The 13,630-nt window shown below is 40.3% G+C and overlaps 1 protein-coding gene across 1 annotated transcript in view; it reads left to right on the forward strand.

Moving 5' to 3' along the window:
* The first annotated feature begins 3,062 nt into the window (after positions 1-3,062).
* cyth3b (cytohesin 3b) overlaps positions 3,063-13,630 on the forward strand; it is a 48,686-nt gene continuing 38,118 nt past the window's right edge. Inside the window, exon 1 of the mRNA XM_039675238.2 lies at positions 3,063-3,357. Coding sequence (XP_039531172.2) covers positions 3,339-3,357 — 19 coding nt within the window. The 5' untranslated portion in view covers positions 3,063-3,338. The remainder of the gene's footprint in view (positions 3,358-13,630) is intronic.

Consider the following 13,630-nt stretch of genomic DNA (forward strand, 5'->3'; position numbering starts at 1 on the left):
TGGGAAAACAGAGTGTTTCCTGGACTGTGTTACACATCTGCTCCCAGAACAGGAAATACTCCCCCAAAACCTGAGGCTCCCTCAAGTCCTCACACACACATGCATGCATGCGCGCACACTCACACACACTCACACACACACACATCCCCCCACACACATGCATGCATGCATGCACACACTCACATATATACACATGCATGCGCGCACACACAAGCGCAAACACACACACACTAAAACACATTCATTATAACTCCCACTCTGTCCACCAACACACATGTGTTCACACTCTTGAGACTGAAGAGTCAGAAACCGCTCAGTGTTAAACTCAACATCTGGAAGGAGCCTGCAGTCAGTCTAGACTTTATATTGAGTACAGTGTGTGTTTGTAAGAGCTGTTTCAGGAAAATAAACATTGATCCATCACTATGGTTGAGGATTAAAATGTAATCTGTGTGTTGGAGCTGTGTGTGCATATCGATTCACGTGTGTATCGGCAGTGTGTGTTGTGTCCGTTGGAGAAGAAAACTCTGCAAGACGGAGGAATAAACAGCGGACTTCATTCTTGAGGAGTTGTGTAATGTGTGTATAAAGAGAGCAGCTCGTTTGGTCTGAGAGGCCGACGTGCCGTAATTGAGTCCATGTGTGTGAGAAACATGCAGGCGTAGTGTGTGTGTGTGTGTGTGAACGTTGATCGCCCCTTCACACACTTTCATCACACGTTACGTGAGATATTAGTCCTTCTCTCAGCTGAATTGATGAAGCTTTAATCACATTCACACAAACTTGCTTTAAGTCAGTTCGGGTCGGTACACTCTAAAAAATGCTGAGTTGTTTTAACCCATTTTTGGATCAAATGTGGACAAACCCAGCCATTGGGTTCCATTTTTAAATTCCATTTTTAACCCAACGTTTGGGTTTGTCCATATAATATAGCTGCACTGAAATACAACATTATTTTTTATTGATGCTACTTTTTTAAAATGTATTTGTTTATTGTGGCTTTTAGTCCATAGACATTTATACTAGACGTCACCTTGGGGATCTAAGAATGCGTCAAAACTGCCGCCATCTTGGAACAGGGGTCTTGTCATAGGAAGTAGCTAGGTAACGCTGCTATCTCTGCCTTTACTTCGAATTCAATGATGGTGGCGGACTTTTGTGCAGCGTATGATGTTCACAGATGAAATCTGAACTAGGAAGTTCTTTCTTTCTTTCTGCAATCAACGATAAATACATGTCTGACCGTTGGAACAAACCAAAAAAACAAGAAAAATCGCATTCATGATGATTTATGGTGATTTTATTTGCGTTAGACCTGTCTACTACATTGACTCTGATGCATTAAAGTGGAGGGGCTCCCCTGTTTCAAGATGGCGGCTCTATTAACGCATTCGTTCCAATAAACTGCCTTATCCAAGGTGAGGTCTAGTGTATTTGTCTATGCTTTTAGTCAAAGTCCCTTTAAAGATAGGCAATTTATTTTATAATCACTTTTTGTTATTCTGGTTGAAACTCTCTTCACATCTTGATAACAATCAATAACAGAAGTGCTCTAGATATGAAAATGTACATATTCTGTGGGAGACTTAGGACCAATCAGTGTTCATCCAATCATTGCATTCAGTCTGAATTTCTACCCCATTTCTATTATATGGCATCTCTGGTCGTAGAGTATCTGGTGAAGTGGATTTACTAATTGTAGAGTTTACTAAAGTTATCATGAGCATTGTAATGTTTGAAGAGGATGTCAGAACAATTGTCAGTAGAATTGCAGGGAAGATTTCAAAATGAGCGGTTCATTCATAAATACGTAAGCTCTGAAAAGGGGCGGAGTTACAAACGGTTGATTTCAGTCATGCAAGTATTGAGAATGAGGAGTCACGTGCCTATTTGGGCGGGGTCTGAGCCGGTCGGCCATGATGGTAGGTGACGCAATCGGTTACCAGGGTTTTTATCGGTTTTTAACGCAGCAGTTACTTCCAGGCATGGTAAAACACTGCGGTATTGCGAGAAACTCCTCTACTACCAAGCTAAAAACACACGTAATCAATACTGTTTTGTCGTGGGAATCCTACCAACATGGCGGAAAGGGGAGGGGCACTGTAAAATGACGTCAACTCCTCATTCTCAATACAGCTCCTGTCTCTTTAAATGGGGAACATCAAAATTCACCAAGCTTATACTATTAACTTTCAAAATTGTCTCAATCAATTTTGTTTCTAAACGCTCAAAAAAACGCTCAATTTTGTTTCTAAACGCGCTTCACTGTTTCCATGGCAACCGGAGCTTCTAACCAGCTCCGATCAGCCATTGGCTCTTTTACTTTAGAGGGCGTGACTCTAAAGTTGTTTTGTCTTTGTTAGCTTTGAGGTCACCTGTATTCTACTGTACTCCAAAAATTAAAATGTACGCAAATTTTAAAACCTCATATTCAGGAGTGTGTCTATAATAGATTATTTTGTGATTATTAAAAGTTGTATTATTTTTTATTTATTCTTATGAGAGGGCCCTTTTTTTCCTCTTCATAATACATCATGTACAATAGCATGTGTATACTTGTATAATTATCTTATGTTAAATATAAAGAGTCCATATAGCCTACAGTATAATCCATATAATCCAGTATCATTTCAGTTCTGCCTCAGTATTAGGGCTACAATACAACAACAAAAAATAAATGTTGTGGTGATTCCTACTAAAGTGATGGCTTAGCTTATGAATATTAATTACGCTATGTGATGTTTGTGCTGATTGGCTAAAAGGAAGACGCTTTGTGCAGGATTGTGCAAGTACAGACAACTCAGTTCTTTTTTTTAAATATATTATTATTATTAATTTTGTCACAAGTAGGCTACTGGCATCACCATTTTTTATCGCTGCTTTGTGTGTGTCGTTATGTTTTGGTCAATATTATATGCAAAACAATCTTGCCAGTAAAGCTTTAGAATGGTTACTAAGCAACGTCAGCATTACCTAATTAATATTCATACGGTAAGCCTTCGTCGTAGTAGGATTGGTAAATTCGCGTGTATGGGGCAGGGCGAGTGTGATGACGTATGTCGGTCGCTGTGTAACGCAGATGCTCGTGTGTGTGAAGCGCTTATTCCGCTGGATGTTATTGATCCACGCGAGCTGAACACCCTCTGTTCATAAACACACCGGGTTACGGATTTTAAACGAGGACTGAGATAAATAACAACAGTTGATGTCGTATATTCCACACAAAACAGTACCTTTATTGTAAATGCAGCAGATAAACCCTTCATTATAAGGAACACATCTGTGTGTGGAGCGCGTTCTCATCACACCATTTCAATATTTTACATTAATCTGCAGATATGGACGAAGACAATCAAGGTAAGACCATTCGGGTTTACAAATGTGTGGATATATGTGTACACTTGATCATGGGTCAATATGGCTTTAGACACAGATGTGTTGTATCATTAAGAACGAAGAGCTTTACATTTAATATTTATGTACATTTACTTAGCCATTAAAACCACAAATCTAAAAAAAAAACATTAATAGCCGTTTATGTTTAATGACTATCCAAAAATCCCTCTTAATAATGATTCTGCACAATACCAGCTTTAAAATACAGTTATTTTCAATTTAAGGCCTAATAAAGTGTTTCTTTCAGATAACTTATTTGTAATAGACATTAAACTAAATGGATGTTTTTTAGAGCTGCACACTCACACATTCACACAGAAGTCAACTTTAAACTGGATCAGCTTTAAACAATGCTCTTTTTTTCCAATTAAATGAGAAACTTCAATGGTGTAGGTGCAGATTTCAGACGGCGTGGGATGACCTATATGTCAGCCTGCCAGACTGTTTGTCCAGAGAGACTGTGAGCTGATATGAGTATTGATTTAATTTACTCAACACCATATTCCCCAAGCTCCAGCTTTTCGAGTATCACCCTCAGTTTGTACTTTAATACAGCAGGATATGTTGAGCTTTTGGGTGATGGGTTAAAAAACCAACATGTATTCAGACTCCTTCAGCATTTCTCACATTATCACAGTTATTCACTATAGTTTAGAAAATGGTAGTAAATATGAGCAGAACTCAGAGTTATCAGTGGATATTTGACTTGTTTTGTCCGTCCTTCTGTTAGACTCTCACACTTGAATTATGATGAATATCTGTCAGCTGTTAAATTTAACTACACAATTAGATAATACCAGTTTAGATCAACCGATACCAAGCAATGCTTAATGTTGTTCAGTCTGTGTGGAAAAAGAGCATTAGCAATTAAAGAAAACACACTTCTGCAAAATACGATCAGCTCAAAGTGTCCAAATAATTATTGCTCCCAAATTTGTATAAATGTTAGTAGTCACTTTATGAAGAGTTATTGGGTATAATATGTCATAGTTTACTTTATTTTGCTCTCCTCACTACATGAACTATAGTGTCCTGCACACTAGAAAAAATATCTGGTGTCTAAATAACTTTTGGTTTGACTGTATTGGTGCTGTCAAATCGATTAATCCCGATTAGTTGGATCTAACATCAAATTTTATGATATGTGTGTGTAGATATTGTAGATATAGTGTCTCTAGGTATTGCTTGGATCAGAAACGAATCAGAAAAGGCTAACCTGAGGCAAAAGTTACATGATTTGAGTTTTTTTTTAATGATTGGTGTTTGGTTTTTTTGCACGGTTCCCTCATCGTGGAGATGATCCATGGATATTAGTGGTGTGTTTATATTTTAAGAGATGGTTCTCTCCAGAAAACAACAACTAGCATATTCAGGGTATTTTTGCCCTTTCTGCAGCCCCACAATGCTGTGTGTTCACACTGAGGAGTTGATGAGAGTCCGTCCAGCTGGTATGTTTTGACAGTGGTTGGGTGGTTCATTCAGAGCAGCGTCTGGTGTGATCTCTCAGCTCTTCTGCTAACGCTGGGGTCCTGCTGGGTAACAGTAGTCAAAGCTGTGGGAGATCTCACTGTGGCAGTCACAGTGAACTCGCCAGCACACCGCCGTATGGACACTGCTAGGCAGGATGACTGTTGAACATAAATACAAATCGCAAACAAAATATAGGATTTCGTAACGAATTAAATCTGGTTAGTCTTAACCCTCTTGAAGGAAAAAATTTGAGACATGTTAAACCATTTAAAACACTGAAGTACACTCACCTAAAGGATAATTAGGAACACCATACTAATACTGTGTTTGACCCCCTTTCGCCTTCAGAACTGCCTTAATTTAACGAGGCATTGATTCAACAAGGTGCTGAAAGCATTCTTTAGAAATGTTGGCCCATATTCATAGGATAGCATCTTACAGTTGATGGAGATTTGTGGGATGCACATCCAGGGTACAAAGCTCCCGTTTCACCACATCCCAAAGATGCTCTATTGGGTTGAGATCTGGTGACTGTGGGGACCATTTTAGTACAGTCAACTCATTGTCATGTTCAAGAAACCAATTTGAAATGATTCCAGCTTTGTGACATTGTGCATTATCCTGCTGGAAGAAGCCATCAGAGGATGGGGACATGGTGGCCATAAAGGGATGGACATGGTCAGAAACAATGCTCAGGTAGGCCGTGGCATTTAAACGATGCCCAATTGGCACTAAGGGGCCTAAAGTGTGCCAAGAAAACATCCCCCACACCATTACACCACCACCACCAGCCTGCACAGTGGGAACAAGGCATGATGGATCCATGTTCTCACTCTGTTTACGCCAAATTCTGACTCTACCATCTGAATGTCTCAACAGAAATCGAGACTCATCAGACCAGGCAACATTTTTCCAGTCTTCAACTGTCCAATTTTGGTGAGATCTTGCAAATTGTCGCCTCTTTTTCCTATTTGTAGTGGAGATGAGTGGTACCTGGTGGGGTCTTCTGCTGTTGTAGCCCATTGCATTAATGAGAAATTGAACATGTGTTCCTAATAATCCTTATACCAGAATGAGCAGAAATTGAGAATTGAGTAGAACACTAAAGTGTGAAATAATTAAGTTTTTTTTAATTGTTTTTGACAGAGGTCTCTTTTGGTCACCAAGGCTGCAGTGATTTGATGAGAAAAATACTAAAGACAGTGATATTGTGAAATATTATTACAATTTATTACATATTTGATGTCAAAGCATCATTACTTCAGTCTTCAGTGTTTGTTTGTTCTTTGTTTGTTCTTTTATTTGATAGGGAAAATGCTCATTAATCAACAACAAATTAAATGCTGTAAACAAGCCAGAGTTAGCTATGAGTGCTAGTTTCCATATGTTGTCCCTAGCCAGGTCTTAGCAGGCTGCCTAAAATACAAAAGTCAATAAAAGTACACTATACATTTAATAAATACAGTAGCAATATGATAAATACAGCAGAAAATTTCGGAAACAATATAAGCATAAAAAATGATCCTTCAGAAATCATTTTAATATGATGATTTGATGCTCAAGTAACATTTCTGATTGGGTACGGGATCATTCAAAAGTTTGGTATGTTTGGTTGTGGATTTGGTCCAGTAAGCTACCAATCAGCAAATACTCACATTCATGCTAAAAGATCTAGAATCCTTTATAATGGTCATCAAATGGTTTTGTTGCTTTAATTGAAATGCAAAGGTAGGGTAGGCAATTGTGGAGATGCTATAGCATGTTAGCTTTGATAGCATGAGATTCCACCCTCCGTTTAGAGCGTCTCTAAAGCCACGCCTCCTTCAAAACACATGAACATACAGTCCGCAGAGTCACAAGAAACGGTGTTAAACTACCTCATATCTCATAACATTACAATAATAATGAATGTTAACAACTTACAGACCACTTGACTCCTGCAGGTTATTTTCATCGTTGATTGTATTGATATAGAAACGCATAAATCCGAGTCTGAGGACGTGAGCAGCTCTGGGTTGAACGTCACGGGTTGCAATCTCGTAATTACGGTTACTTTATGTGCCCTAGCAACCAAGAGCACTCTAACAACACCCTAGAAACCACGCAGAACATCTTGGCAAATACAAAGCTGTCAGGCCAGTTTGTTTTCTGATGTAGCTCTGGTTATTGAGATATGCGTTCATGTTCTTGTCTGTTGAGTTGGATCCCTGAACCGGTTCGATGTTTGATCTTGATGCAGCTGAATTTGCCTTTATTCCAAAAAGAGATTTAAGCCTTGAATCAAAATGTCGTGCCAGCTAATGTCATAATATGGCATTTGAAGTGACACAGTCATAGTGAAACTATGGCAGGATTGTTTTATGATGAAAACAGTGAGTGTTTGTGCTGCAGGGCGTTGGGGTGTTTCTCTAGGCATGATGTATGTTTCATTAAACCACATGACGTCAGCAGGGAAACCACCACGAAACAACACCATGAATTAATATTCAGTCTAGTGATTCACTGCTGACTTTGAACATTGACTTGTTTGAACTCACGTCTATTTTAGGTTTGATTGTCCTAATGACAATCATTAGGGATTGTTTTGAAGTGTGCTACAAGTGGCACTAGTTACATAAAAACATTAAATACATATACTGAAATATAAAAATGCGTAGCACATGTTGATCAAAATAGTTGTTGTTTTTTTTTTTTGGGGGGGGGGGGGGGGTCGCTCCCTCGAGGATCACACAAGGGACTTTCTCAATCTGTCGTCGCTGGTTAACCCCAGTTCCAAGTCTTTGTTGCCCAGCTCCAAGTCTCCTTTGTTGTTGATGGTCCTTCCCAGCCTCCCTATCCATCCTCCACTGCCTGACCCATTCAGTTCATCTGCCTCGTGTCTGATGTCTCCATTCAGCTCCTCCAGTGGTTCTGCTCTGCTGCACGGATCCGCTTCCCAGTCATCAGCTCCGCCTTGCATCGTGGATCCCTCAGCTCCACCTCAGACCTCCAAGCCCTAGTCTCCACCTCGGCCGTCCGACCCATCGGCTCTACCTTTTCTCAACGCGCCCTCTGGCTCCACCATGGACTGTCTTCCCTTGTGCTCTGCCGGGCTCCCTCAACCCTCTGGCTCCACCTTGGTCCATCACCGCTCTGGCTCTGCCTCGGACATCCAAGTCAGCAGCTTCGCCTCGACCCTCCACCCCTCTGGCTCTGCCTCGGACTTCCAAGTCAGCAGCTTCGCCTCGACCCTCCACCCCTCTGGCTCCACCTTGATCCATCACCGCTCTGGCTCCGCCTCGGACTTCCAAGTCAGCAGCTTCGCCTCGACCCTCCACCCCTCTAGCTCCACCAGGCTCCTCCTTCGCACACCCACTGTCTCTGCCCTGTTTTGCAAATCCCACATCTTCACCTTGGTCATGCCCGCCTGTAGCTCCACTGTGGCCCTCCAAGCTTTCGGCATCACCCTGGCTCTTCAAGTCTTCTACTCTGCCTTGGTCTCCACCACTACCACCTCCACCTCAGTCAGTCATCTCCTTGGTCTCGGTCATCCTTCTGCTCCTCGCGTCGCTGCTCTGGTTCCTTCTCTCTTCACCATGGCTCCTCCATGGTCATCGCGTCATTGGTTTCTTCCTATGCCTGCTCCTCCTCCAGAGCCCCCTCCCTCCTCAGTTTGGACTGGTTTTACAGCACATGGTATGCTTTCCGGGAAGAGGGAGTTATGTTACAGTTATGTCTTTTTTGGTTTAAGTCGTAGTTTTCATTTTCAGTTTTTCCTGAGTTCTAGTCATTAATCTGTTGTCATGGTTTCTATTTAGTCCACACCTGTTCCCTGTTCTGTTGATTACCTTCCTCTGTGTATTTAAGCCTTCAGTTTTTCTCAGTTCTTGGTCTTGTGCTTATGTTATGCTACGACTGAAACCTCCATCAGGTGTGGTGATGGCGTAGTGGATAAGACACATGCCTTTGGTGTGAGAGACCCGGGTTCGAATCTACTGTGAGACACCAATGTGTCCCTGAGTAAGACACTTAACCCCTATAGTTGCCCCAGAGGTGTGCGACCTCTGACATATATAGCAATTGTAAGTCGCTTTGGATAAAAGCGTCAGCTAAATGAATAAATGTAAATGTTATACTCCACTGGATAGAATGCTAGAATGCCTATTAAAGTTTTATTGTCCTTGCATCGTCCTTGGATCTTTATACAAGCAACCCGTGACAATACTATAGGCTAAATTTCTTCCAATTTAATAGTACAGTTTTCATGGCGTCAAGCGGGCCTTAATTCACATGGAAAAGCAATACTTGGGCAATAAAAGCTTCTACCTAGTGAAGGAAAACAGTGATTAATAAACAGAGCAGTTCCAAGAGCATCCTTACACTTGGTGCTCTGGTCCTAAATTGGTGATCAGATTCAGGACCTAAGACACTGTCCTGTATATAAATATACTGTTTAGCCTGAAAAAAATGGACTACCACTGTGGTACTGGATGGACTGCTAACCACCTACAGTATATTAACAATCCTCTTGGACACATTTGCCATCTTGCATGATTATTTCTGCTGAGCTAGTTGTAAAGCACTGTGACCCTTGCTCCTTTTTAAAGGATACATGCGAAGCTGCCTAAGAATTTGGCCAAAACAAGGTATCAATCTTAATTGGGTGTGGTGATGGCGCAGTGGATAAGATGCATGCCTTTGGTGTGAGAGACACGGGTTCGAATCCACTGTGAGACACCAATGTGCCTATGAATCTTTAAAATACAGCCTGGGAGCTCAGAAACCAACATCCCTCACCTTAGGATTCAAGGTGAGACTAATGCATGTTACTAAATACTCAAATACTGTTTATTGCAGTATTCATTGCCTGTGCACAAAAACCTATTTTATGCCCTCCAAACTAACTAATGTGTTTTCTTCACCATTTTTCTTACCAATTTTTATTGGGACCTCGCTGTTTATTAAACTGGTCCAGAGATTGTAAAAATAGTTGACTCTGACTTTAACATTAGCAGGGTGTAAAATCTAAGAATACAGAAATTAGAAACACATTTGCACAAACAATACGGCTTCAGGAATTTAGGTTGGCGCAGGAAAAACTGAGGACTCTTTCACCCCCTCTTTAAGGAAAGCAGACTGCAGACGAGTCTCTGGAGTGTTGGAGCATGTGGCCGATTGCATTCCCGGGAAAGAGAGCCACTCTTTTGAAGAGCAGTGTTTTTCACTGATGGAATGGGATGCGAGCGGTAGAGGTGAAGGAGAATAGATTATGTAAGAGATCGTGGGTTGTTTGGATCAGGAAAAGGTGTATCCAGTGGTCTGGTCTCATTCTCTCCTTCCTCTAGCGTGGCGTTCCTCTCTCCAGTATGTGTCCTCAGAAAGAGGTTATTGAACAGAGATTTGCTTGAGGAACTAAATGTTCTTTGTCGTAAACCTTTGAGAGTTATAATTTTATCATTTGATTGTCAAGCAGGACGCAACAAAAATTCTTCTTTCACAGAGTTTCCTCAGTATTCGGCTGTTCTGGCTTAAGCAAGCATGTGGCTATATAAGATTAACCTGTGCAAAAGCTATGAATAATACCTCAAAATGGAGGCACTTTTCTAAATAATCAAACTGTTTGTGTATACAGAAGCAGACATATGCTATAGACTTACACTGAAGGAGGGACCTGGACCATATCTATGAGCAGAATGTCAAAGATGTGTGTGTGTGTGTGGGCTTATGGACACAATATGCTTAAAGCGAAATTGAATAACAAACTAATGTGACAAAGTTACAACCAACTAGAATGCACCATTTTTTTTTGAGCAACGTCACTGACATTATCTTTGGAAAATACAGACCTGCTTAGGTCACTTGTGAATGTGCTGTTATTCAGTTGCCTTCTGTTTGTCTGTATGCAAATTAATCTGGTTAATGATTATTGTTTTTCAATAGTTAATTAAACAACAGAATCATGTGTGTGTGTGTGTGTGTGGATCATTTCCGTTGTAAATAATGCGTCCACATGCGGCTTTCCTGGATTCGTGTGGGATTTTTGTTGGCGATGCACTTTTAAGATGCTGCATCATTCAAAATTCATACTGTTTGACACGAAGGTCCACAGATACGTGTGTGTGTGTGTGTGTGTGTGGGGTTAGTCACGTTTGGCCTATATGGGTCACTTTATAGTACACTGTCGGTTTGATGAATTATACCAACAGAACAATTCCTTCATCAGCCGCTTTACAGACATTTTTGAAAGAAATCATGTTCTTCCACAACGAGTTCATTGTGACCAATGTTAAACACCAAAAATGGCAAAAAGAAATAACTCCTCATGAACTAGTAGTCTGTGTTAGTTTTGTTAGTGTATATTCCACGTCCTCTGAAGACACACTTTGGCTTTGTCTGAGGACGCAAATACAAGATGCCGCTGATTATCTATTTTCCCCTCCAGTGAACTTACCTTGAGATGCAGTGAATGGATTGCCTTTCACAAACCAAACGCAAAATGAGTTCAACACATTGACAATTCTTGAGTTAACAGTCTTGCCCTGGTTGCAACAAACCCCTTAAAGGAGCCGTATGCAAGATTGTGATAGTGAGTGTTTTTCTGTTAATTATTTATGTTGGACTTTGTCACAAAGTATTTCGGATTCATATCAAGGTTTTTTTGTGGTGTAGCAATGTTAAACGTTTTTTATCCGATTCCGACACGTTTGTATCTGCAGCTGTGGTAACTAGAGAAGAGCTGGCAACCTGAATGCTGCAACACTACTGACCCCGTGATTGGTGGAGGGTGGAGCAACCAGTCAAGGGCTGCAACTTCACTTTTTAAATGACAATATCCTGGCTGGACTACTGTTGTCAGTGATATAAGTATTTGAAATGAACATGATTCTTAATGTCTTGTGACATATCAGGGAAAATGTATGATTAATTGAAATAAATTTCTTGCATACAGCTCCTTGAAGTCAAGAAAAGCTAATTCTAAAAAAAATATCACTACGGTATTTCTTAGTTACTGTCGTAGGATGTCTGTGTATAGGCTAATTTAAACCTTGTTTGTATAGTGTGTAACCACACGTTTAGAAATATACTGTATATATTTTTAAACATATTGTATTAAAAACTGCATGTTGTTGTTCTGTAAGTTAGCCATCTTCTCACATTTGCCACAGAAGCACCTGTATGACAAGTAAACATGACGCAACAGGTCCCTCGCATAAATAATCACAGTATGTGTATGTAGTTTCGCCAAGGTTTGTGTGTGTGTGTGTTGCACATCCATAATTTCAAAGGGGACGTGGTTACAACTCTATAAGTACATAAATGTATCAAATAACCATAACGAGACGTACTGGTCCATTCTCAATTGTAAATTCTGCCGGTGTCTCTTCGTCATCTGGGTCTGATCAGAGACTATTTATATAATCCGATTCAAACATATTCGGCTGAATGACATTCAAAACAGCGGGTCTCTCACACTCTCTCAGCCCTTCTGCTTACCGACTGCCATAGGTATCAAGTTACGCCCTCATCGAAAGGCAGGGCGGGGATATGCAGCTCATTTGCATTTAAGGTCGTATACACCAAAACAGCTCATTTTTAAACAGGCCCCAAAAATGACATTTTCAAATGGTTATAATAAATTACCTATGGGGTATTTTGAGCTGAAACTTCACAAATACATTCTGGGGACACCCAAGACCAATACATCTTGTAAAAAGGGGCATAATAGGTGCCCTTTAAAGCCACCACGAAATGGGAGTTGCGATTGTCCTTTCTTCCCTATTGTGACGTATATCACAGTAAAGCGGCGTCTGGAACTAGAACAAATGTAGGCCGATAATGATGTGCACGGATAAATAATTTATAATAAACCATGCAATATTCCATAAATAATCGTCCATTGTGATTTCATGGTGACTTTAACTTGTGGATGGCTGTAACTGCCTGCTGTTCTTATACAAGTGAGTCATTTAAAGGTGCTTTTTTTGTCATTTGATTTATTTTTCTGCAGTATTGGCATCCGCAGTAAAATCTCCAAACACACGGAAATGACAAGTATATTTCCGATTAGCTGTGTGCATAATTGTATTGTCCAGACATGCGAAGTACCTTGATCTTGTCTGGTTAGGAAATGACTGAATCAAGCCCAAACTAGCATCTCTGTGCATAATTGCCTGTGGAGTGTGGCCAGCGCAGGTTTGACATCATTTGTAAAGTGTAGCTGGTTAAATGGGTCACAGCTCATATTCCTGACAGCTGCTTTAGTGTGAGTAAGAGGCTCTTTAAGAGTGAATCAGCAACTGAGGGCTTCACCTGTGTTATTTCACCACCAACACCTCATTACTATCAACAATCTGCTGTGGGTGGAAATCACTAATTGCTAGGTTTGATATGAATAGTTTACTGTTTATTCCAGAGCTAGTTACAAAACTCTTTTTTGTATGAGTTTATACGACTTAAGTCCATAAAATTAAAGTTGTTGATTTTTTGACGATTGGAACAGAAAGTGAAGCAAATTTCAAACTAAAATTCCAAGGTTTCTTCATAGTCTAAAAGATTTCCCTTTATTTCACAACCTCTTCTAAGAAAATGAACACAAGAGTATGACCCTATAGGTTACTGTGAGAAAATGCCATTTTTCTAATGCGATTTGAAGTTGATTATATATTGTTGATGTATATTTTCCCACCACAAGCACAAAGTAAGATGGTAGGGTTGCATCAGGTCAACCTGTATTCAATCTTCCCCCAGTTATCCCTTAAAACTCATATTTGATCTCCAAAATGAC

The sequence above is a fragment of the Pimephales promelas genome, chromosome 3 (assembly GCF_988280905.1).
Source record: "Pimephales promelas chromosome 3, fPimPro1.hap1.1, whole genome shotgun sequence".
NCBI classification, from domain to species: domain Eukaryota; kingdom Metazoa; phylum Chordata; class Actinopteri; order Cypriniformes; family Leuciscidae; genus Pimephales; species Pimephales promelas.